This window comes from Lepisma saccharinum, chromosome 7 (assembly GCF_977018435.1).
Source record: "Lepisma saccharinum chromosome 7, izLepSacc3.1, whole genome shotgun sequence".
Classification (NCBI taxonomy): Eukaryota; Metazoa; Arthropoda; class Insecta; order Zygentoma; family Lepismatidae; genus Lepisma; species Lepisma saccharinum.
In genome coordinates, this window is record NC_139235.1 from 5,558,431 (window position 1) to 5,583,469 (window position 25,039).

General features: G+C 38.6%; 1 protein-coding gene across 1 annotated transcript in view; it reads right to left on the reverse strand.

Annotated features, from left to right (window-relative positions):
- klar (klarsicht) overlaps positions 1–25,039 on the reverse strand; it is a 495,292-nt gene that overhangs the window by 162,205 nt on the left and 308,048 nt on the right. The window contains exon 6 of the mRNA XM_083124917.1: positions 24,295–24,510. Coding sequence (XP_082981043.1) covers positions 24,295–24,510 — 216 coding nt within the window. The remainder of the gene's footprint in view (positions 1–24,294; positions 24,511–25,039) is intronic.

Below are 25,039 nucleotides of genomic sequence, written 5' to 3' on the forward strand. Positions count from 1 at the left end.
ATCTATTCAACCGGGAAATTATGCACATAGAAAAGGGAATTTGTGCTCACAGGTTATGGCAACACTGCTTCTACCCCGCGCTCTGAAACAACCTTGAGAAGGGCAAGGCTGGAAGGTAGATGGTGTACAATGCGTTTATGAAGTGTGTTAGACGTAGTAAAAAAAGGTATTCAAAGGAGTTCAAAATGTCAATATATTATCTGCAAGTCTTATAGACTATCATACTAATGAAATTACTATCACTATTCCCGTTGATGAAAAATAAGACATGTCTTCAACCTTCAAAAGTGTATTCATTTGTCGAAGCTTCTTGTTTATGCTCAGATTGGCGAATCCGGGCTGGTCATACGAAGAATTTAAAGTGGGATCCGAAGCAATGTGCCTCCAGCATGAATCGAACCCGGGACCGTTCCACTTTCGGTAATGCATATTTTCGCATATGCTTTCGATGGAACTTTTCCAGAATATACAGGGCTAGCATAAATGATTCATTCGTTTTGAAAAGGCTATATTTTCAAAAGTATTACACGTACACACATGAAAGATATATGAAAAGAACCACAAACTCACCAAGTTTATACACCCTCTACAAATGTCCGATATGTGCCCCTTTGGTTACACGACACACGTCCAGACGATACTCGAGCTCATTCCATACATTTTGTAGCATAGTCCTGTCAATGGTCTGCACTGCAGCACTGATGCGTTCTTTGAGCTCGACTAAGGATTCCGGTAGTGGGGTTACGTAAACAAGGTCCTTAACGTACCCCCCCAGGACGAAGTCGTGACAGTTGAAAGAGATTCACCAAAGGTAAATGTTTTCTGTGCAGTGTCACAAACAAAGATGTATGGGCAGTTTTTCTTCGCGGAGCAAACTGTGACCAGTAAATGTTACCTGGATATGTTGTAGTTGTGGTTGTTCCCGCAACTCAGTGCTGACTTCAGGGATTTTGTCTTCCAACAAGACGGGGCACCCCCTCATTGGAACATCCCAGTTTGTGACTACCTAAACGAATTTGTGAGGATGACCAGGCTTTGTTCCCCTGGCCTCCCAGATCTCCTGATTTAACGCCCTGCGACTTCTTCCTGTGGGGGTACGTTAAGGACCTTGTTTACGTCCCCCCACTACCGGAATCCTTAGTCGAGCTCAAAGAATGCATCAGTGCTGCAGTGCAGACCATTGACAGGACTATGCTACAAAATGTATGGAATGAGCTCGAGTATCGTCTGGACGTGTGTAGTGTAACCAAAGGGGCACATATCGAACATTTGTAGAGGGTGTATAAACTTGGTGAGTTTGTGGTTCTTTTCATATATCTTTCATGTGTGTACGTGTAATACTTTTGAAAATATAGACTTTTCAAAACGAATGAATCATTTATGCTAGCCCTGTACTGTGATATTAAAGATTCAAAAGTAGCGCACGAATTTCTAGATATCTTAGATTATGAAAAATTTTAAATTCAAAATTTCATGCTTCATGTCCAAAAATTGTGAAACTTTGCTTTCTCACTATTCCCCCTCTGTCTCTTTCTTACTATTTCCCTTCTCTCCCTTTGTTTCTTACTATTTTCTTTCACGGCAAGATTTCTGAAACCTAGGCAGTTACTTTCACTATACCGCAGTGGATCTACATAATGACACACGGATTTATCTAAAAATTTCCCATCTGGGGAGGTTAGGTCAGTTTTAGGGGGATTTAAAAGTATATTTAGTGCAAAATGACCATAAATTGGACTTCTGTGAGTACCTCCAATTCTTCCCTGCATGAAAATGTTTAATCATATGTGGGCTAAAGTTACAGTAGCGCCCCCATGAAACGTATCTACACTGCGCTGATTGAAAACTTGAGGATTTTCTCCAATGGCAATATTTTACATTGATACACGATGTGGTACCGTGCATGGGCGTTTAAAGAAATTTTTGTGGGAGGGGCAGGCCTTTGATAAAACTTGAATACTAGAGACAACAAGGCAAGTATTGTTATAAAACAATAACTATTATCAACTAATAAAAATAAAACAATTATACCGAATTGCGAACTATTATTATTATTATATTGGAGACAATTTTACTCGAACCATCAATATCCAACCCAACTATTTTTCATTTTCTTTTATTTTTGCATTTCCTGCAGTTAATGTAGTGGAAAGTCATTATAGACCCTGATTTGTTATTAAGTTTTATGCATCTCGTTCAAGATATAGCATTAAAAATCAAGAGTTTAGTCATAAAATTTACTCTCGGTGACCACTGACAAAAATTTTGATTTTTTAAAATTTGAAAACTGCATTTTACACTCATTTTTTTCGATCTAACACACTTTTTTACTTTGGTTATTCTGTTCGAAGACTAATTAACTGAACTAGTTTTATGTTATTAACTACAAAAATAACAAGCTTTCCGGTGGGGGTCGACCCCACTGTTCGACCCATGGTACAGTCACAAGCGACAGAGAGCATCACCAGGCACGTATCTAGAAATATGTTTCGGGGGGGGTCCGAACCAAGTGTTTCAAAATAATAAATATAATAATGTTTAAACTAAAAAATATATAATTATATTAAATTAATTAAAATAGTATTAATTAAAATATTGAAATTTATTAATATATTTTTATTACATGAATAGGTAAAAGGACGGAAAAAAATTATTATATAATAGCAAGTATTCATTAACTAGCTTACGTGTAGTTAAAGTAGCAAAAATTTGTAAAAAAAAACTACCTTGGCAAGGAAATTAATGTCAAATAGATAAAGAATTGAATATTTATTGAATATATAAAAAAGATGTTAGATACAGTTGACGAAAAGAAAAGTTCCTGGTAATATTTTTTTTTAATATTATGTTCTTAGTAGTAAGTAATAAATCTTGGAAAAATGTTCTAATGTTATTCAAAGCCTTCGAATAAGTTTGGAGGAAATAATTCAATTTTGTACTTAGTGAATCTTTCGGGGGGTCCGGTCCCCCTGGTCCCCTCCCCCTAAATACATCCTTGGGTATCGCGTAAAACTGTAGCACCTGCATGGTATACAGATGGCATTGGTAAAAAGAGAGGCATCTTTCCAGGGAGATCTTGAACAGGAAAAAACTGCCAACTCATTGTACTTGGGCGTTCGTCTGGGTCCCGGGGGGTGAGACTTGTTGGGGCGTCTGCGGACCACTTTCCCTGTCCCCAGGCTACCCGGTCAAGGCTGCGCGGTTTGTCTTCGGTCAGCAAGGTCGGAACGGGGCGCTGTGACCGGCAGTAACTCAATTTTACTGCAGGTGGAAGCAGTAACCCGTTGCTGGAGGCAGCTGGTTGTCCCACATTCTCCGTGGCCTCGGCCTGTCTCCCATAATGCCTATTACCGAGGGACAATTTAATAGGCGCGCCTAATGATAAGGCTTAGTCCGACCGTGCGCGTGCATTGTTTCTGGACGTCCGCGGCTGATTGTGGATCTTGCACCGTCCGTTGTTCCACTTGTGTTGAGGAAGTCCGTGTAACGTGACATTACCCCCCCCTCCTGTTCAAGATTTAACAATATGGTTATTTTCTCAAAAATTCAAGGAACTTGGGTAATTTGTTGAACGTGAATCCAGAGTCCTCTATTTGTTGATGTCGTCAGTGAATCTTCTGGACTAGATTCCGTGGAATTCAGTGGCGTACTCAGGATTTTCGAAGGGGGGAGGGGTTACGTATACTTTTTTTTTTATATAGTCCTGCCTTTGACGTTATCCTCCTTTTTAGAAACACTTGGCCAAAAGAGGGGGCTATAACCCCCAACCCGCCCTTGGGTACGCCAGTCTCATTAAGTTTTTAACGTATTTTTCCTTTGCAGTCAAATGAGAAATAAAAAGTTACCTCAGCGTTTTAATGTTAAACAACGCAACAACTGATGACGTATTATAGTGCCTAAAATAACCTATGTTGCTTGTTGGAACCTATTTTAGGTTTTTGTGCCTAAATGAAACATCTTTTTAGGTTTTTATATATTTTTCAAGATTTTTACATTGTTTTTACATATCACAGAGGTATTTGTTCTGTTTGGTTACGAAAAAAATCAATGACTAACTTGTTTCAAATATATTCTCTGCCGATTTCCCTCCCTGTAAGTCCATAATGTTTTTTTTGAAGCTCTAAACAAAACAGAATTTCTGGCGCCACTGTTGCCAGCACAGTCGAAAGTGCAAACTTCTGATCTGATACTTTTGGTGCTTTCTAGCATTCAAATTTGCACCATCGACTAAGCATCCGTGTAAAGATCATTTTCATAATATAAGATGATCCTCACATATAGAAGGTGGGGTTTTGTCTAAGGATAATGTGAATGTATTGTGAAGGAAATTGGCCTATATTACATAATTCATTCATCATATCGATAAGTAACTTGCTAACATTACAAGTATTAGTATTAGAATAATTAGTGGATCATTTTGAAAATGATTCATGGAAATTAAAATTTGGTTAGAAAATTAATATTTTTGATTGTTACAAAATTTCTCACGGTTCCTTGGAAATTTTATTTTTAACAATTGTATTTACCTAATTAGTAATCTTTGAACCATTTAAGTTTTTTGCAACCTACTTCAGGATTTTTTAGTCTAATTAAATATTTTTAAATCCTATCTTAGTAATTTTAGAACCTATTTTAGGATTTTTGGCATCTATTTTAGGATTTTTAGAACCTAAAAATACGAGGTCTAGTCATTAGTTACATCTCAACGGTTGCCAAGGCACAGGAGTAGCGTAGCGTAACCCAATAGCTCACATACATACCCAATGTCTCCTTTTATTACTGTTGTTATTGTTATTATTATTACAAATCATTACATTCAAAATAAATTGAAAATATTTTGGCGCTTTAGACAAGTTCAAACTTGAGTTCACTATTTAAATTGACGATTTGCTTCCTTTCCATAAACATATAGGTACTGTATCACTTCGATGATGAAAAGTTCCTCGTTTCGTACTTTTGCACGAAGCACAGATATCAAAATAATTTTGATACGTCGTCATATAATGCACCACCAGCAATTTATAAACTTCGACTAGTTGTTGGAGAGTAAAAAAAATAGCATTTTTGTGCGTGTAAACAGACACATTTTGGGCTCTCTGCGTGCGTTGTGCTTGGAAATTTCTAACTGACAGTTTGCACATCATTTGGTACGTAAGTGTACGTAAAGAGTGTTTCCTGGTCTGGCTGTACTCAGGCGACGGTCGACGCTATCCAGAACAGAAAGAGGTTTTACAAAAAATGTTATCCAGCGTGGCTTCCACTCGTGTGACGTAGTGGGAGTATGACTCACCGTGCGGCTTTGTTTGCAATTTACCTTTATCTTCTTTACAACCCGCTTTTATGAAGCACAGCGGCCAGGTGCAAGGGAAGGAAACAAAATGTACTTCAAGTCGCGTACGTAGCTGTCAGTTGCGATATCGACTCATTTTGTGGTTAATGCTTCTTTTGTTTCTGGACTCTCTCTGCTCTTTAACCTTCTGTTCCTACAGATGGCGTTGCTGCTTACGACATAAACTCAAACCTACAATACTTTCATGGCTTTGAACAATTCAACGCTACTTTTTACACAGACGTGCATCGTAACGTCTTGCTCTTGCATGAATCGTCACAGTTCAGTGAACATGTTGGGTATCAACTTAATTCTAAGTAATATTTAGATCCTGGCAACAAAGTTTGTTAAGCAACGAATAAAGTGACTCTTAAGAGTATCCTTTATGATTTCCATATATCCCTTATATGTTTTCATGTAATATTCATTAGTATGCATCCCAACTGTATTTCATATGTATTCCAATATCCACACACAAGCTGAGGGAGCAAAACACCTAAAACGACCTGCCATCACGCTCAGCCTCCAAGGAGGCAAACAGTACCCTTCTGAGAGGACAAAACCTCAATTCTCTCGCTCCAGCCAAGTAAACAGGAGCAAACCACTTCCCCCCACACTAGAAACCCCGCTGTTGCAGTTGCAGCGGCAAACTGTTCGACCCAATTCATCAAAATTCTCTATTTCTCCACTTCTAAACAGCACTCTACACCCAAGAAAAGCAGTCCTACGGGACGGTACTTACATCACCAAATACCCATGCAGAATGATGATGATGATGCTGATGCGTAAATATGATAAGTCAAGATATTACTATGCTTATGCTATTGCACCTCGTTTTATCCAATGCAATGGAGATAAAAAAAATCAAATTTCAATTTCATTCCTCAAACCATGTAGGTAGGGATACAAGAGAAAATTGATCCAATGGTTATGGTCGATTTGCCTGGTAATATTCATGTATCTCACTGTACAAATGACGCAGCTTTAACAAAATTTTGTCAGTATTTATTTGAATCAATGCGTATAGAGTTCTTGGGTAGAGGGGTGGAAAGCTGAAAGTAGACTGTCTTTTGTTCAGGCAAATTGAAGACGACGGTCGTTCATACATATTTCTGTTTAGCAGGCACGGTCGGTTTCTGCAGCTGCAAGTTACTGACACTCTTTTGGCCGTCGCAATGTCTCCAACGAGGTGGCAAACAAAGTAATTACGCCGATTTAATATTTGAAATTAGATTTTTTTGTTGTTGTTATTGGCGAGGATTTTGGCAATAATTGGCCAGTGCAGGCGGGAAACTGCTCTTCCCATCTTTACTCTTTGATGTGAAGAGAGCACTCGAAAACTCGAAGGTATTCGCAGTACGAAAGTGGTATAATTTGAAATCCTCCGCCAGGTGGCAGGTTAGTCGATTAAACGAAGCAAAATACTTATTTCATGCTAATGTTATGCAATTTATTTTAAGAGAAATTAGTAAGGATAATTTCTACATCGAATTGAAACTGTACTGTAGCTGTTTGTACACTCTAATAAGGTTGAATTGAAAATATTACTTTGCTGATAGGCTAAACATGATTTAAATTACGGTTCCAATAAGGGCTCTCTCTATGTAACAACAGGTTATTTGGATCGTATCGGTAGATGGCTCTAGTGTAAGCATTCATTACAGGTACCTGATAGGAAGTTAATGATCCTTAGTTTATTCTATCAAGTATGTCACAAGACAGGTGTATTTTGAAGTTACAAAAATTTCTTCAGAAAACTATTTCGACATTGCTTATTTCTGAAACAGAATTATTAATCCATCGTGTTTTGACGTCATTCACTCTTGATCGAGCTTCTGGTGACAATTGACACAATCTCCTCGCTCCCATGGGTACCGCATCAGTGAATGCACTTGCTACGGAACAGACAGACCTTTGTATCTGTCAACATGGACGGCAGATGGCCCGGGCCGACACAATTCGGAATCCCGTGGAAAAAGAAGAAAGCTTTTGTGCCAACACCGGGTGTTCGGAGAATTGAGCTGGATCCAAATACCAATTACCATCCAGGGCGGACATTGTTCCCTCACGGTGATCGCCTTTTGTTCGCCGGCACCGATGATGTGGAAGCGAAGCTGTGATCAAATACTGGACGGGAGTTCCCGTGTTGTTTTTCGATTTGAATTGCGAAGCTTGTTTCGTTAAGACTCGTTTCAAACGAGTCGTTTGTTCTGTTTCGACAAGGGAACAGGGTCGCCATGTTGGGAAGCGTGGGCAATATAGCAATTTGGAAGTCTGAACTGTCATTACATGTCGAAACGATCGTATCCCCCCCCCCCCCGACCTTCAAGTCTTTATGAAAATCAGAGCTATGGATTCATAGTCAATGAAAACTTGCTGTTGACAATTTCTGCACCAGCATGCATAAAAATCCATCACTTAAAAACACATAGGATATAAGAGAAAAATCAATGAAAATAGTCGTGGACAATTTGTCGAACAATACTATTGGATCCCATTGTACTGAATGGACTAGAAACAAGCTGGGGTAATAGGGTTGTCAACCTTTCGTTTAGTTTTCTACAATATCAGGTTTAAAAGTAATCGTTCTTGCATAACATGATTACAAGGACTTAATGAAACCAGTAGAAATAAGTATACGTAATAGTGAATAAAATATACGTATAGTTACACAAAAATTAATTTGAATTATTATCCATTAAGAAGCCTTAGAAAAGATAAAAACATGTATATGCTCATTAATGGTTTAATTAGCCAAAGGCATAGTAGCGTTTTGGGAGCCCAACTCCTCCGAAATACCTTCGAAATAAATACTAAAGCACAGTAGCGGCGATTGGATGCCAAAACTATGGTAAGGGGGGGGGGGGGGGCAAGGACAGTTTACTTTTTTCTCTGAAGGCAAGATTTAACATTCAGAGGAGATATTGTGGTGGAAAAAGTGGCAAAAAGTGGGGGGTGCGGTAACTGCCCCCTAATCGTCAATCCTAAAGCATGAAAAATTGGTTCATTTTGTTTGCATACTACCGTTACACACACAGAGCCAGAGAGGTGATGAGAGAAATAATGTTTATCATAACTAACCTCGCCAAAAATCCTCCCAAAATATTTTCGTAGTCACATCCTTGTTAAATAGAAATGTTTCATCTTTTTTAACTATTTGAAAATAACGTTATTGAAACAAAAAGCAAACGAGACAACAATACACGTTCGAAAAACAAGTTTCCAATTTTTTGTTAATGCACACTTTTACAAATGTCTTCAAAAAATAACAACACGTAACAAGTTATTGTAACTACCTAGTAGGATAGTTTAGTTTCTTATTTAGAGACGATTTTCTGCCACATTGGCTAATCGCGACGACGAGGAAGAGTGGTGATTAGATAAGACTGATGAAGGAACACTCACAAAGAACACGAAGCAAAAGCAAATTGGCCTAAAAATGTTTGTACAATTTCCATTACAACTTGAATTCGTGAAGGGCGTACCCCGAATCTGCTGGCAAGACTTCAGCAATGTCATTCAACCCTTTTCTCGATGAAAACCTGGTTACACTCTTGACGGAGACAACTGACACACTATTAAGTGCACGCCGCACTCGAGTTCCTGTTTTGAAAGAGCCGTGCATGATGTCATGGCTGAGAAAAGACGCCCCAAGTTTACATCAACTCTTTAACTGAATAACAAATGTCTTCAGCAAAAGTGCGTTAACAGGGCTAACATTCCATGATGATTTTTGTTCTTTAACTTCTGGAATTACACGAACCAATTGCCGTGGTCGTGAGATTAAATGGTTGGGAATGTAGGAACACCATCTTGAGGCTATTAACCTAATAAGCATTATTCAATCTAAAGAGGAAAGATGTTGTTTCGATTCGTACAAAAACGGGCACGTTCGTTGATGCTCGCTTAAAGTGTTGCCAGATCCTCCTAGAGCATTCCTCGAGGATATTTGCGAAATAAACGGTGCCACCTTTAACTATGTAATTAAATGAATGATTTGTGCTAATCATCATTGGCACAAAGGTAAATATAGTGCACTTACCTTCACTGGCTTCACTGATTTTATTTCGGAAGGGGCTGGAATCCCCCCCCCCAAACCGAAACATATCCTGCCTACTTCCATGATTACAACGAATAATCAAATAATTCGCTGCAACATAACATATTACATTTCATTATGAGCAAGCTTCTCCTCGAAACAAAGGACATATTAATCATGACTGTATCTTGGTATGCACATTCCATTTCATCCCATGCTTGCAGAGCCCACTTGCCTTACTTATGTACTCCTATTAAAAATATGAATTTCGAAGAGTTGAAATTAAACTGCAAATTATTATTACTAGAAAATTAATTATGAATTTAATATTTCTCAGGTCGCATGTACTCTATTAGTATATATAATGACCAACTTACAGATGTTCGTGGTTTATTGTAGCCAAAGAATATTAATGACCTTATTCTGCCATACAATCTTGATGGTACATTGTTCAACCAGAGCGAATTGACGAAGGGGTGTATAAAACTTACTAAAGGCTATTCTTATGGCAATTGTATTCCAGTAGGCAGATCCGGACCTGTATCGAAGTGTGTAAAAAAAAATACTACTCTTACAAGACGACTTTGTGAGTGATACAAATAAATTATCAACACTTTTGAAGCCGTTGCACAGCGCCACAGACGGCAATTTATGTTACTAATATGTTAGTCTTGATTTCTGGGAGAACAAAAGTGCAGGTCTAGGTTTAAGAAAGATCGTTCAAGAAATCACAAACGAACTAGAACATTGACCTCAAATGATTTTGCAGATTGTAGAGTTTGATTCATTGTTTATTTCAAAGAAAGAAAGTAAAACTGCAGTTCCTGTTTATCCTCTTATCTTCTTCACTTGCGATCCCAGAAAAGAATGAAAGAAATAAGGGACAGGAAGGGAGGAACAGGATATTTTTGTCACGGTAGCCATTAATGAAAATTGCTACAATTTGTGGTTACGTAATTCATGAAAAGTCCGAAGCCAATTTCATGGTTCGTTCCGGGCGTGGCCTCGATGTTGGTGGGAAAAGGGGCACTCAACCAGCACTGCAAGGCGGAGAAAAAGCATTCTTTGTCGTTTTTTGACGTTCCTGAACTTGATGAAACGAATTACACTGTCTTTCAAGATGGTGTCACATGCGTGGTCGACACAGAAACATACAAAACCAACTCTCTAGAAAAGGGGCTATGCTGGATAAAGTCAACAGGCATTAAACGAATCTAATCGGAGCAAGGTGTCAAGCAAGCACTTGCTGATGTAGATTCAAAAGGGATAATGTATTCTACGTATGATATTTCGAGAACATCAATGTTTATAAACCAAGCGAGAGGGACTTAGAAGATATGGAACATGGTTTAATCAGAACACACTTCTTTTGATTGGGACCGAGGAAAAGTACATTCATACATACATGGCCGTAACTTGGGATCTGACTTTGGGAGGGACATAATCAAAAAGTTTCAATTAACTTGTAAAGTTCAATAAACGTGCAAAATTTGGGGGGACACGTGCCTCGAATCTAGGACCCCTGGCGGAACTTTGAGAATGAAACAGATTGTTGATTGCTATGGCCGAGGACTAAAATGCTACTTCGCGTTTACTTATAATAGGAGTAGACTGTAATCTAATTGGCATCTCTAATGACCTTGAAACTCAGCAGATAGAACGGAAGAGCGTTGTTCGAGCTTAGTGTAACCCCACGAGGTGTAGACACTAATTTGGTATGGGAGGTGTAATAATAGGATAAAGAATAAAATATATAATAAAATATAATATATGTTGACGAAACAGTCTTGTTAGAGGAAGGCAAAAGGGAGGTAAACAGTATGTTAGAGAAGTTAAATAACCACTGCGAGCAAAACGGGATATAAAGGTGAACAAGACTACGAATGATTATCGGAGAGAAAAAAACAAGGACAATTAAATTGTGAACTTGTGGTGAAAGAATTGGATAGGTGGATAGATAGCTTCCGTGCACCAACAAAGAGAGGATAGCAATAGCGACCTTTGTACAAAGAACTAACGAAGGATTTAATCAGGTGTTTTATGTGGAGTGTAGCATTATATGAATCAAAAACCTGGACGTTACGAAGAAGTGAACAAAAGTAGTCAGTCAGCAAATTTGGAAATGTGGTTGAACCAAAAAGTGGACAGTATGAAAAGAACAATAATGGAATTACTAAGAAGATAAACAAATGGGTTGGGGCAGTCGTTCAGAAGGAAGTGCTACAAGATCCACCATGGCAGTGGGTCTCAACCTTATGTGAAAATTTTTTTAAAAAATTATGCGGTAATTAACATGCACACTTGAAATTAAATGGTAATAAATAAATTATGGCATAATTAAAAAGAGTAACAGTTCGATTATGTCAAGGGTTGTTGACAAATATACAATTAGGTTTAAAATAGTTGTCAACCATTCGATCTAATAAAATCTTCTAGCTTCCTCGGGACAAAATCATTAAATGTATTTGCTAAGTGCTGGTTTTTAATTGGCATGTTGCATTTTGAACGCCGTATTTCCGCTATAAAATATTTGTTATTGAAAATAACTGCACAAAGTAAACTGACAAATTTCAGGATAATCTCTCGCGGTTAGGTATAACTGATGTCAGGGGCTGGCGGTTGAGAAACGTTGCAGTAAAGAGAAACAGTCAGAGGCACAGAACAGGTGAAGTTGCACGGTGATATTAAGTGAATCTTACACTGCTATGAAGTGTTGAAATCCTGCCATTTGGTAGAGCACCGATTGAATGATTTCAGACACTGAAATATTGTCTAGTGTCAATCAACACAGTTGATACTACTACTATTGAGAAACCAGTTTTCTCGGTACATAACTGCAGAAAATCACATTCGCTTCGACAATAAATGCTCTTGGGTTACGTAACGCTCACTAACACGAAAACAACAAAACGCACACTAGATATCATCTTCAGTACCCAACCCAAGTACCGTAATAGACACCCAATACCGCCCCCCGCACCACGCATTCGCAAAAGCTATCCAAGCCATTAGCTTCCACTCCCAGGCTGGAAACATATGATCAAAATTACCAAGGTTGCAACGTTAGAAAAATCACATGCGAAATTGGCCAAAAGGAGCACTTCAGCCAACGGTTGCGGAGAGTCGGACCACAATTAAAATCCTGTTCCGCACTCAAAATAACAGGTGAGCATAAAGCAACCCTCGGATTTACAGCACGCCAAAATTAGGTGTGTTGATTCCCGAGGGATGGTAGGGTTAATCCGTACGGTTTAATTAACTGAGCCACGCACGAATGTCTATCGCGTTACGTAAAAGAACTGGAAAAGTATAGCTTACCTTTCAGCATGTTTCCAGGACCCCTTCATTTGCTGAATTTATGGTCGTGTTTCCCGGGTTTAAGGTACCCGTGTGATGAAATGGTTTCCTTGCGGTGATGAAAAGAACTAGGGTGCGTGTCACGCATCGTACAGTATCAAATAACCACGCCTTTTGCTTTCACAGAAGTGACGATTTTTGGAAACCCGTACTGTTACTGTAAACGCATGCTATACTGATAATTACTGCCTATAAAACCGAATAAAGGTGACTGCTTAGGTCGGCCAGTTGTGTATTTATCATTCCGAGGGAGATAATGACAGTAGGTGACTCACGAGATGTACTGAGTGCACCATCAGTACTTTACATCTATGACTGAGTTACCATGACAACATGCGATCAACAGTGAACGAGTTATGGAGACATCTTGGGACGAGGGCTTGTTTGTACATTTGGAAGTGAAATTATTACATTTAGTGCCAATAACTGATTTCACTACCTTATGTATTTGCGTGAGAGTATTCACATGTTTGAAAATGGAACTGTTTGTTATTAACACACTAAAATCACGGCAACAGGTTTTCTTTAGCCACACTACACGATTGGACTGCAATAGTACTTTTGAATAGCTTAAGTACTATTGCAATCCAATCGTGTAGTGTGGCTAAAGAAAACCTGTTGCCGTGATTTTGGTGTGTTAATAACAAACAGTTCCATTTTCAAACATATGAATATTTCTTGTAAAAAATAATTTTAGTCTTTGCCAGATCCCAATGAAATAAAGCTAAGCTACACTTTTATCCCACTTCCTACACTGAACTCTTTCCCTCATTAGTACATTTTCAGATTAACATGCAGAGTGTAGAATTAAACTGTACAGAGATAATGATGCACAGACTACAATTGCCATTAAAAGTTCACAGGTTCGGAAAGGCAGATAAATATCACATGCTACGTCATTTCCTGGTTTGCTACATTCTCGATAATGGAAAAAGAACTTCGGTAGAGACAATAATAGGAGAGATTACATTTTGTTTGATAGGAATAAAGTGTTTCTCAAGGTCATTGTGTTCAATAATTTGTAGACACACAAGGAACAATTATGCTAAACATGTGTTGACTATGAATATTTCCTTCCAGCTGTTTAGAAAGACAAACTTTTCATGTTCATGAGCAAAACTTACGCATAATCCGTGCTTCATTCCACACATCCCTAAATTCTCGCTAAATAGAAATCTTTAAAAAATCATAACATACACATTTGCAAGATTCAAGTCAAACATATTCGGCCATCGGAATAAAGTAGACTCACGTATCCATGAAAGTGATCGCGACAAACTCTATTTCGTTTATTACTATTTCCTACTAACTGCATCGTTTTTCCCAACTCTGTGTCCAACCATCACATTACACACTGATACAGCACCCACACAGAACAAGTACAATGGGAGAGATAAGAGGAAATTGAAAGCGTGACGTTATTTCTTTGATGTAATCGTAGGCGTATTGTCATACTATTGGTTGCTGCAAAACGCCGAGAGAAACTCTCATGGTCGATACTTGCCACTAATAGAAGCTTTCACGTTACGTACACCTTTAAATGTTGACCGTATCATGTCATGAAAACTTTTTGCTAAAGTACATAGGAGAAACTATTCTTGTTCAGCATTCAAATATCACCCTTGTCGTAGACTTGAACTGTAATATTAATTTCTTAGCCATTCATGAAAACCTGACCTCTATTTCATTAAAAAATCAAACTATTGCCGTCTTGCATTTTAGAGCATGACAACAAGGATCAATAAATTACACTCCTCTAACCCATGGCTTCTCTTACTTCAAGTAATAACCACCGCATAGAACATGGCCTAATGTTAGTTCTGCTAATAAGGTTTGTATAATTGTTTGCTCTTTGAGTGTAGGACCAGATATCAACTTTATACATGACAGTTCACTTATCTCAATGTCAGATACTGTAGTACTTAGTTCTTTGATAGCAAGTCTTAACTAAATATTTGTTACGATGTTGTTCATAAAGTAGGCAATATGAGTTGAGCGAAAAGTAAAACACAATCTCAACAGATGAGGAATTCGTTATACTTTTGATCAGTATTAGTTTCAATGTGCTGTCTTTTGCTGAAACAAACAAGACCTTTATGCACATGAAACAGGATGAAGAGTTGATTTCTGCATTCAAGTTTGAACGAACTGAAGGCTTTGGAAAAATCCGCTACAGAAGACAACTTGACTAAGTCTTAATACCCTTGATTCTCTTACACATGTTTCTTCTGTCGACAAACCAACTCCATCTTCTGCAACCAGAACCTATCTTCAGCAAAACCTGATGTAAATGATATGTGTAAAAAGTACCGAATTAAAACATTCGAAGGTAAGATCGTGAGAATTCCTTTCTCTGTATTATCACTCACAGCGGACAGAAATGAACTCAAAATGAATTTCCACTCACTTGATGTACTGTATTAGTGCAATACACAAGTGTTTGTACCTTAGAATTCCTCCATCTTTTTCATCACTCGGGCTATTCATCTTACATTGTGCAATTCAATCACGCTTGAATGCAAATCATGCCATGCATACGTTTCATGGATTTTTTGAACACACACTGAAACTATGTATGTTAAGATATGGAAACAGATAAGTAGGAACATACTTCACTCTGAGACGGGAACCAAGAACAAACTAGTTTGCAATGCGGATCTGAAGCAACGTCAAACTAGTATGTCACAGATTAACAACTGCATCAGGGAATGCAGCAGCTGTTGTGTTCCAAAGACATGTTTCTCTCAAGGATGATCTAAGTCAGGAAAACCGGTTTTTCAGACTGATTTACTCCAGAAGCCGAACGATGAATGACGCGCATTGTAATTGAGTATGGTTGTACCTCTGAAGCTCTAGAAGTTGGGAAATTTATGTGTGCTTGAGTGGGCAGAAGACAATCTACCCACCATGTAGTTTGGTATTAGTAGCACTTCCCTTTACAAAGCAATTTACATTAATGGCTGGAAAGAGCAAATTCAAAATCGGTAACGAAATGGAAAGAACTGAATGCTGTAATAAATTATAGGTACCAGTTACGAAATCACTGAAGTAATTAAAATATAGTGCTAATTAAGTGACGAACATCGTAGCATTTGGAGTAAAACAAAAGAGTTATTGCTGTTATCAAACTTCTTACAATAAGGAGTGTGTGCAACTGCTTTAATGTGTCTCTTTTTTGTGTCCAATGAAATGAACACATCAAAAATCATTCAGAATCCTTTGCAATGTTTCCCATCAACCCATATTTACCGCTTCTATGAATAATGAAAAACACTTACGCACCAAAAAGGTTGTGTTTCACTTCGGTGCACAAGTCGATAAAAAAAAGTTAAAATCATTAGAAGGCTGTGAACGTGCACTTTCAGGCGCACTTTATGCACTGACCTTGGATTTTTCTCTATAAATTTTCAAATCCAGGAAACAGTGTTGCCGCTTCCAAGTTGAATAAAAAATCTTCAGAGAGAACTAGGCTTACGCAAATTCCGGATAATGACAGTGCACGAAATTACATTTATGACCTTGTGAGAACCAGCGGATATCTTCCAGACAGTCAGCCACAAGCACCAAGGTTTTCATTCTTGTATTTTTCCCAATCAACTAAACATCGCTGCTGTAAATCCATCATGACTTGTTACGTCTAGAGGGAGATTGCAGAACTAAAGCTTTTGTTTTATGAATGTCATTCTCTACTGCAACATTGGCTATACTGAGTTTTATAAACACTGTCGCATCCTCCTCCATCTTATATCGTTGTTGGCCAGTTGAAACACTACAACCGTGCTCGTCACTCATTTATGTATCTTTGAAGAAAACGCAACTAGTGCTACTAATGTTCAACAACATGAAGACAGGAGTACAAATATCTTACTTACCACAGTAAAAATTCTTCAAAACTCACTTGTCACATTTAACATACGAATCGCCACATTATAACACAAATGCACACGCTATGTTGATTTTAAACTGTAGAACAGGATCACTACTTTACAAAAACACTGCTGTTGCCTCTCTCACTAACAAACAAAGAATCACTCCCAAACAAACACTCCGTGACGACTATCACACCAACAGGTTTGGTGTTACAGTCCCTCTTATAAGATAACAAATAATGTAAACTGATAAGTGATAATATCTAAAAATGTCTGCCGTTTATAAGGGGAATAGATCAACTTTCCCGAGAGGTTATCACTGACTACGTATCTGATACTTGTAGGTGGTTGACAACTCGAGAAAATATGTCCTGTTTGTATGTGGAACAATAAATATTTGAAATTATACGTGTATATGAGAAAAGTTGGAATGGTACGCGTGTTATGTATATGGGAAAAGTATTCGTACTAACATGAATATAAAACTAAGTTTTACTTTTACAAATATTATTTAAAAATCGTCAGTGTCGTTTCAAAGGCAAGCTTTTAATCCGAAATTCATCTAAGATTAAAATTGAAGCTTAAAATATGTGATGTGTAGTCGGAAGTTTACAGCGTTGCAGGCAAGATATGGCAAGCATGTACGATAACTTATCAAGAAATACGAAGATGCCTGTAAATGTTATTCTTACCTTAAGAGTGTAATTTCAATTTTTAAAAACAACAACATGTAAGCGATATGTGACAGTGAAACGTCATGAAATATACGACAGTATGCCATGTTTTTCGAAGATCGTCGCCAGTCGTACGAGATACTGCAAGCAAAATTTCCGACAAACTGATGTGGTGCTCAGTATTTTCTCTAACTTGCTAAGTCGCTAAATATAGTGCAGCTGTGCCCCCCCCCCCTTTCCGGGATGAAAACAAACATGTAGCAACAAATTGTTGCAATACTCATTCACACTGGACACAAACCTGCGTAAACTTTATTTAGAGATAATATTGCAAGAAACCTATCTGGCACCTGCAAGTTGGTATGAAATCTGTCAATATGAGCTATATACATTTGACTACCATATTCTTGTTTAGTTATAAGTCGAAAAAAGGGTAACACGTCCTTCCCCCCCCCCTTAATATATATAATCACTACATCCAGGAATCAATTCCACTATGAAACATTAATTCAACAGCACGAATACGTTATGCATGAGCTAACAATTTGGACGCGACAATCTGCATGACGCCAGCATAATATGAAACCTCGAAAAATCTAAAAATCAGTTCGGCACGAGTGAGGAAAGATTATGCGTACCCACACGTGCACGATGAAACTTACTTTTTTTCCCCTACACTGAACCGCCTCTAAGAAGGACAGGCAGTTATTGTCGAAACCGAGACTCGACTATGTACGACCACAATACAGGCAATCAAGTTTGGAAAATTACAGTGGCCAGGAACCTTTTATCTTCTGGAAGTTTCTTCTTTCTTGAAAAAAAGGCACGAGTTTTAGCTTCTGCACAATTTTCAGTCGCGATAAGATCTGAAAAACCCACAACGAAAATGAACAGTAAATACGTACCCTCTGGGTGTTCGTGTTGCAATCTTTTATAATCAAATCCTGGGCTTGACTATCAACAAATCATGAACTTCTGCTTGGCATTATACAGATTACACCAGAAATCCGATGGAAGCGGTAGTCAATTTTTGAACACGCTCAGCGGAACGGTGAGCAAGGCTCTTATGCTGCTACCACTGTTCGTAAACGCGCTGGCTCTATTGAGATTACGTCAGTATCTTTATGATCAAGACATTCAGATAACCTTTCAAATGAGAAAATGACGTGCATACCACGCATGATCGTTTCAGAAAACGACATAAGGACGTACAAAAGGGTAGGCGATTGTTTCAGGTTTTTTTATTGGAAGTAGTAAATTTGCATCGTCTGAACTACTGCGTTCGCTGATGAAATGCTATACGGATCTTACTGCTGATAACCACGGGAGTGTGTTATTAAATTATGCAAACTTGAGAACAAGGCAATTCAACGAATTCTACCTTTCCCCCCAGAAATTTGCCATCCTCCGATAAGACCTTGTGCGAACACACTATAAAGCATCATGATGGAAGCAACATTATTGGGTATACACGAACTTAGTTCTAGCAACCATTTTCGTAATCATACTAGCAAACATGTCGTCAAGAATATTACTGCGAAGTACAAAACGGGGGGCTCCTTTTGCAAGTTTGAATAAGGTTCTAGTCTACATTTCGCTGATATTGAAGGAGAAGCATGCTAAATTTAAGCTTCGATTCTTGTTTTGAAAAAAAAAAAAAATAGGGTAAAGGTTGGTAATATCGTGATAGTTTTGTATAGACGTATTACGAAATAACCTCGCGTGCGAGAAACTGCCTGTCGTTCGTACGTGTTTCGTAAGGGTCCTGCCAGTAAGTGAGCAAAATGGCGCTAGGCAGAAACACACGTGTTGACCAGGACACGTCAATACAAAACTATCACGATATTACCTGTACGAAGTGGAACTACAATATGAGAAATTAATTTTTCAAAATACGTATATAATGTATAAAGATGATACACGAGACTTGATGAATTCAAAGTTAAGATTAAAATACAGTATAGTTTCCTAAACACCAACCATTATTGACATATTTGTACATTCAAAGATATAAGTACTCAACTTTACAGTTCTATAAGCATTTTCATAAAAACAGATAGAATTTTCGACGCCAATTATAAATTTAACTTATTTAGTACGTACTTGGTATATCTTTTAATTCGGAACCTCTGTCCTCTGTAGCTCTTATGCAGGGTGGCTACTCTACGACCTTGATAAAATTCAAGTATAATTCCCCGTTTTCAAGGCAAAAATTCAAGAGTACAACCAGATGCTATCTCTACGAGGTGCATTTAAGTTCTAAGGTGTCCTATTTTTTCTTCATTAGTGTCCTATTTTTTCTTCATTAACAGAAGCAATTATAAACGTGAGTTGTTTGAGAAGAAGCATCCATTCTTGAAGGTTGATGAGGCCACCTGACGGCACGAAACGGCCCATAGGAAGCTAGTAGCGCTATCTAACGACGGACATGTTTTTGATATTGGAAATGACATCATTTACATTGGAAGACCAGCGTGATATTATCCATTTTCTTCACTTGCATGGAGTAACACCCATCGATATTCATCTTAAATTGACTGAGACATGCTGTCGTGGTGTCATGGACCTGAGCAATGTGCGTTCGTGGGTCCGATAGTTCAAGGAATGCCGAACGTCGTATGAAAACAAACCAAAGGAGTCTCGCCCACGAACCAGCCGCCAGTTACTCCATTGCTGTCCATTGCTGAGAAAAGGGATGTTTTGGGACAGCGAAGGCATTATACTCACGCATTGCTATCCCAAGGGCACAACAATGATGAGTACAAGCTATGAAACTGATTTGAGGACCAAGTTGCTTCCAGCATTGCGAAAGAAACGGCCGCAAATGGCTGCAGCTGTGTTCTTTCATCAGGACAACGCACCTCCTCATCGGGCTGCCATTGTTCAGCCGATCTTCATGGAAAACAAATTTGAAGTGGATAACATGCTCCGTCCATACTTCCCTGACCTTGCGCCTAGCGTTTTTTGGCTCTTTCCAAGCTGAAGGACTTTCTCCAGGGCCGCAAATTTTCCTCTAGTGCTGCTATTGCATCGGCAATTTTCCAGTGGACCAAGCAGACCCCTAAAGAAGCGTTCGCGGCGGCCATGCAATCATGGCGTCGATGTTGCGAAAAGTGTGTACGTCTAGAGGGAGACTTTGTTGAGAAGTAAATGAAGTTTCATCTCTGTTGTGTAAGTAGTTTATAATAAAAAATAAATAAATAAAAAAGGAGACCTTAGAACTTGAATGCACCTCGTATTTCAACCTTATGTACTACCGCCTCTCACCACACACACACGGAAATATATTAACAATATAAAGGATCTGTGCGATTCAAATGTATCAAAAATCTAATTCAATTAAACGATATGTACATATTTAATTTAAGGTACGGAGTTTAAATTTGCCATTTCACATACACAGACTCGAAATACATCTACAAATACAAGTCTCAAATGTCAAGGGATATACATACTAATCTACAAAAAAAAATTGTTAATTGTACAATTTTGTACAATTGTATTTGTATAAGAATTGTATAAGAATTTCAAACTCAAATTTAACTAATCAGCTTCAAAATATCTTATTTTGCAATAATCCTCCGTCTGTTAGTGTGTTATGAAAAAAAACACTAACAAAGTGAACAGATTGAGAGACTTCTGTTTTATTTTCCCAGCAGGTTTCTTCTCTTTGTGAAAAACTTGCTTCAGGGTATTTACAAATATGTATAAATTAAAATGAACTTGGATTAATAAAAGTTGCAATTTTTCACGTCTACGGAGAAAAATTCAAGCAGAATTCACGTATATTTCCCGGAGGAAATAATTCATGCATAATTCCCGGTGATTAACCACCCTCTTATGGGTGGTCACAACTATGTCAAGAGTATTGATCTAACCCTAGCAGATCAATATTAAAATATGGATTGAATAATATACACCTAACCTAACCTAAATCTGAGAATTGTATTGGGCAAGCTGAGAGAATATAAACATTTCTAACCAGTAGCGTACGCAGGATTTCGTCAAGGGGGGTGTTATTTCGAAAACTTTCTACAAATTCATATTACCATTGTTTTATTATACTTTATTTAATTAATTAATAATAATAAATTAATTAATAATTATTATAATTAATTAATTAATTTAATTACTACTAATAATTATTACTAATGCAGCTGCTATTTATGAAAGAAATAGAACAAAATTACATTTCTTTTGTTTCTTTGTTACAAAATAATTGTCTAGTCAACGGTTATTTGTATATGATAAGTCAGACATTTTAAGTGTGAAGAAAATCCATAAAACAAGCAAATATATTAAATTTATTGAAATCGAAATATGAAACTCATTCAAGGAGCCGGGCTGGTCTAGTCGGACAACTTCGTGGGATATCCGTGTTCGATTCCCGGAATTGGTTGGAATTTATCCAGCCTTGTCTCCGCACCCAGCCTCATAGCAATGGGTACCTGAGAGCAACCCTGGGGGATGGAGGCTGCCGGAAAATAGTTCGAGATCGAGAATCTTTGGGGCCCACCACACCACTACGTGTGCCTTCATGGCACGGTGCTATATGCACGGGGGAATTTACATTACCTTTACCTATGGAACTCACCCAGGGTGATGACGAAGCGCGAGAATACATGTTGCTAAATTCCACTGAGTCTATGTTTTCGTTGAGAAGTAAGTTTATAGACATTCCAACACATTTATCCCTTCTAGGTGATTCACAAAGCACTTCTTCAACATTATTTAATGATGTGGATGTAGACTCAGCATCACTTGAGAGTTCACAAGGGGATGTGAAATCAGTACAGGGAAGAACGTTTGCAATAAGGTCGGCACACTGCGACGAAGCAAGGAATTTTCACAATTCTCGCGAGAGTCACTGCGCGACTTTTTGCAAAAAAAATTGCAAAATTGAACTTTGCGGCCGCTTAGATTGTGTTTGGAATGTTGTTTTTTCTTCATGCTGCATGGGAATAATAATTCAAATTATTATTATTATTATTATTACTGTCGCAGATCTTTGACTGTGATAAATTAGCCATTTTTAATATTTTTCTACAGCATATTCCATAATATTTCAAAAGCTCAAGGGGGGGGGGGTTAAACCCGGTAACCCCCCCTTGCGTACGCCACTGTTTCTAACCTTTAAAAGAAAAATAAAACTATATATGCAACCCTTGATTGTGTTATACCTGGAATATATTAGTCCAGTAATGTACTTTATCCTTGTATTACTATTTTTATTTATTGAACACGACCTGATGGTCAACTTGCTATTTTGGCCCAATACTCATTCGTTTCACACATTCTAGCAAACGTTTAAGTCTATGATTACGTAAGTAGCTCCTCGTAAAATGGCAGTTGGAGACAGCCTAGGTTGTAAATTGACGTTCGTACTTTTATGAAAACTGCTCTCATTATTAACGATAGTAACCAGATGTTCTCTTCCTACACTATGCACATATGTTTATCAGCATGGCCTACATCTACAGCAAGTGCAATAATACATCATATGAAGCGAAGCACGTTGGAGTGTCGTTCAAACAAACGCTGGAAGTTATTCGAGAGGTAATCACCAAGTGACGTGTTCAGAGCACTGATAAAGAAAGCACAGAGCCTGTTATTAGTGATATCATGCGACATGAAATGAGGAACAATGGCCACGTGCAAGGCTTGTTAGGCGGGGAAATTAATAATTAAAGTGATGAAAAGTTGGATGTGCATTAGGATCTAATTGTTGCTGTGTGTAATTCCCCTTATACGATCACCAGTGTGGTCCTCAAGGGTTTACAAAGGAAGTGTCTGTATTGTTGACAGGACTATACGTTGGTCTATTTCAAAACCTACAGTACACACATATACACATCTTATTAGATGTGTGATGCTCTTAAGTTTTGGGGAGATTTCACACCGAAGCGACAATCGACACGTGTCGTTTGAGCATTTCACCAATCGATCGATTGATTGGTTTGGTTCATTTTACTTCGGTTTTCTGCTACTAATCACGAAGATGAAGATGACTGATGAATGGACACTCGGGAAAGAACATCCATGCCGGGATTCGAACCCAGGACCCAAGCGCGCTGTGCTAACCACTCTGCCACTGAGGTCGTTATTTCACCAATCAAACTCACGCATGTGCGGCCTGTCATCCCGGTACGGTGTGAAACGTTTCAGTTCATTGGCTCGTTCCCAAGCAGTGCGTGTCGCTTCGGTCTGAAATCTCCCAAAGCAAAACATTCACCGAGCATACTAGGAACAACAGAACGAGGCGGAAACGATGCATGGTAGAGTCGAATTACTTTCGGAACATCTCCAGGGGACTACGCGAGTCTGTCTAGCGAGCCTAGTGGGCGTGTAGATCCTGAGTAGGGGGCTTAGCGATAGGTTGTGTTGAGATGACGTCAGCGGCTCGCTTCGTCGATTGGCTGCTTCGAGAGTTGTGACTCGTTCCGAAGCTTCAAACGCCTAACAGCCAAAGATGTTACGGAAATAATCTCACTCTACTGAGAAAACTGCCCAGTCCGAGCGAGACATAAGCGACAAGCGCCACGTGCAGCTGGTGCCGCTTCGGTTAGACAGATTCCACTGTATACTGAGGGTTCGCTTCCAAGCGATGTGTCGTTTGTTTCAAAGCTCCGAACATATGATCTATACTAATTATTGAGAGTACATAAAAAAACATTAATAAATATATTGTCTTTGCCCCCCAAGTTTTGGCACCTTAACCCCCGGTTTGGAACCCAATCGCCGCCACTGAACGTAAGTACACTTACTTATTCCCAACCGGTGAACCTTTCCTACTCAGTATTCTTCCGGAAACCGTTCATGTATTCTTGCAAGTTTGTTTGAAATGTACCGCCAAGGTATAGTACTACAGAATTACATAAACGAGCGACAGCGTTCACTCTTCCATTAGTTCACTAAACTGTCGGACGTCCTCTGAGTAAACAAACTCTGAACACGGCTAAAATCAGACAACATATTGCTTGCCCTTCTGTCTAGGAAACCCAGGAGAAACTGTCAAAGGGTACTTACGTTGCGAAGTTGTGTGTTGAGGGCTTCGATATGGCACTGCCACTCCAACGAACGAAGAACAAGATGCTGCCAGCGACGCTGAAGTGAGTTGGCAATCCTGCGAACATGTGACGTGTCGTAGCGCTTAACGGCTGTTGGATCGACGGCTATCTTCTCGCACAGTTTCACCACGGAGTTTACTATCTTCCCGTGAGAGTCGATATCTTGCTGCACCACCTGAAACAACAAAACGTATCCCATATAGTGTGACACATACATACACAAACATTGAAAAAGCTCTATCTTATGCGGAGACAACAATAATACGATTTTTTTACGTCACAGCAGTGGTGGCGATTAAGGGGCAGTTGCCCTCACTTTTCGCCACTTTTGCCTCCGCACTATGGTAAATCTTATCTACAAATGGAAATATACTGTCTTTGCACCCAGTTTTGGCACCTTGCCCCCCCCCCCCCCCCCGCCGGTTGTGGAACCCAATCGCAGCCACTGCGTCAGAGATTTGAACTAAATTATGTAATTATGCATTTTCAAATCATTTTTACTGTAAATAACCGAACAAGAGCATCAGTGTGCTACTGTTTCATGAACATATACACTTTTGAAAACAAAATTCTATATTATTTGATTGAAGTATCGAAGTAGGTAATATCGATATGCACAATTTCGATAATCTCGAAGTTTATATATTTACATCAGTGTTTTCAAGGATAAAAATGAAAATATCGAACAGCTGTACTTCCAGCAG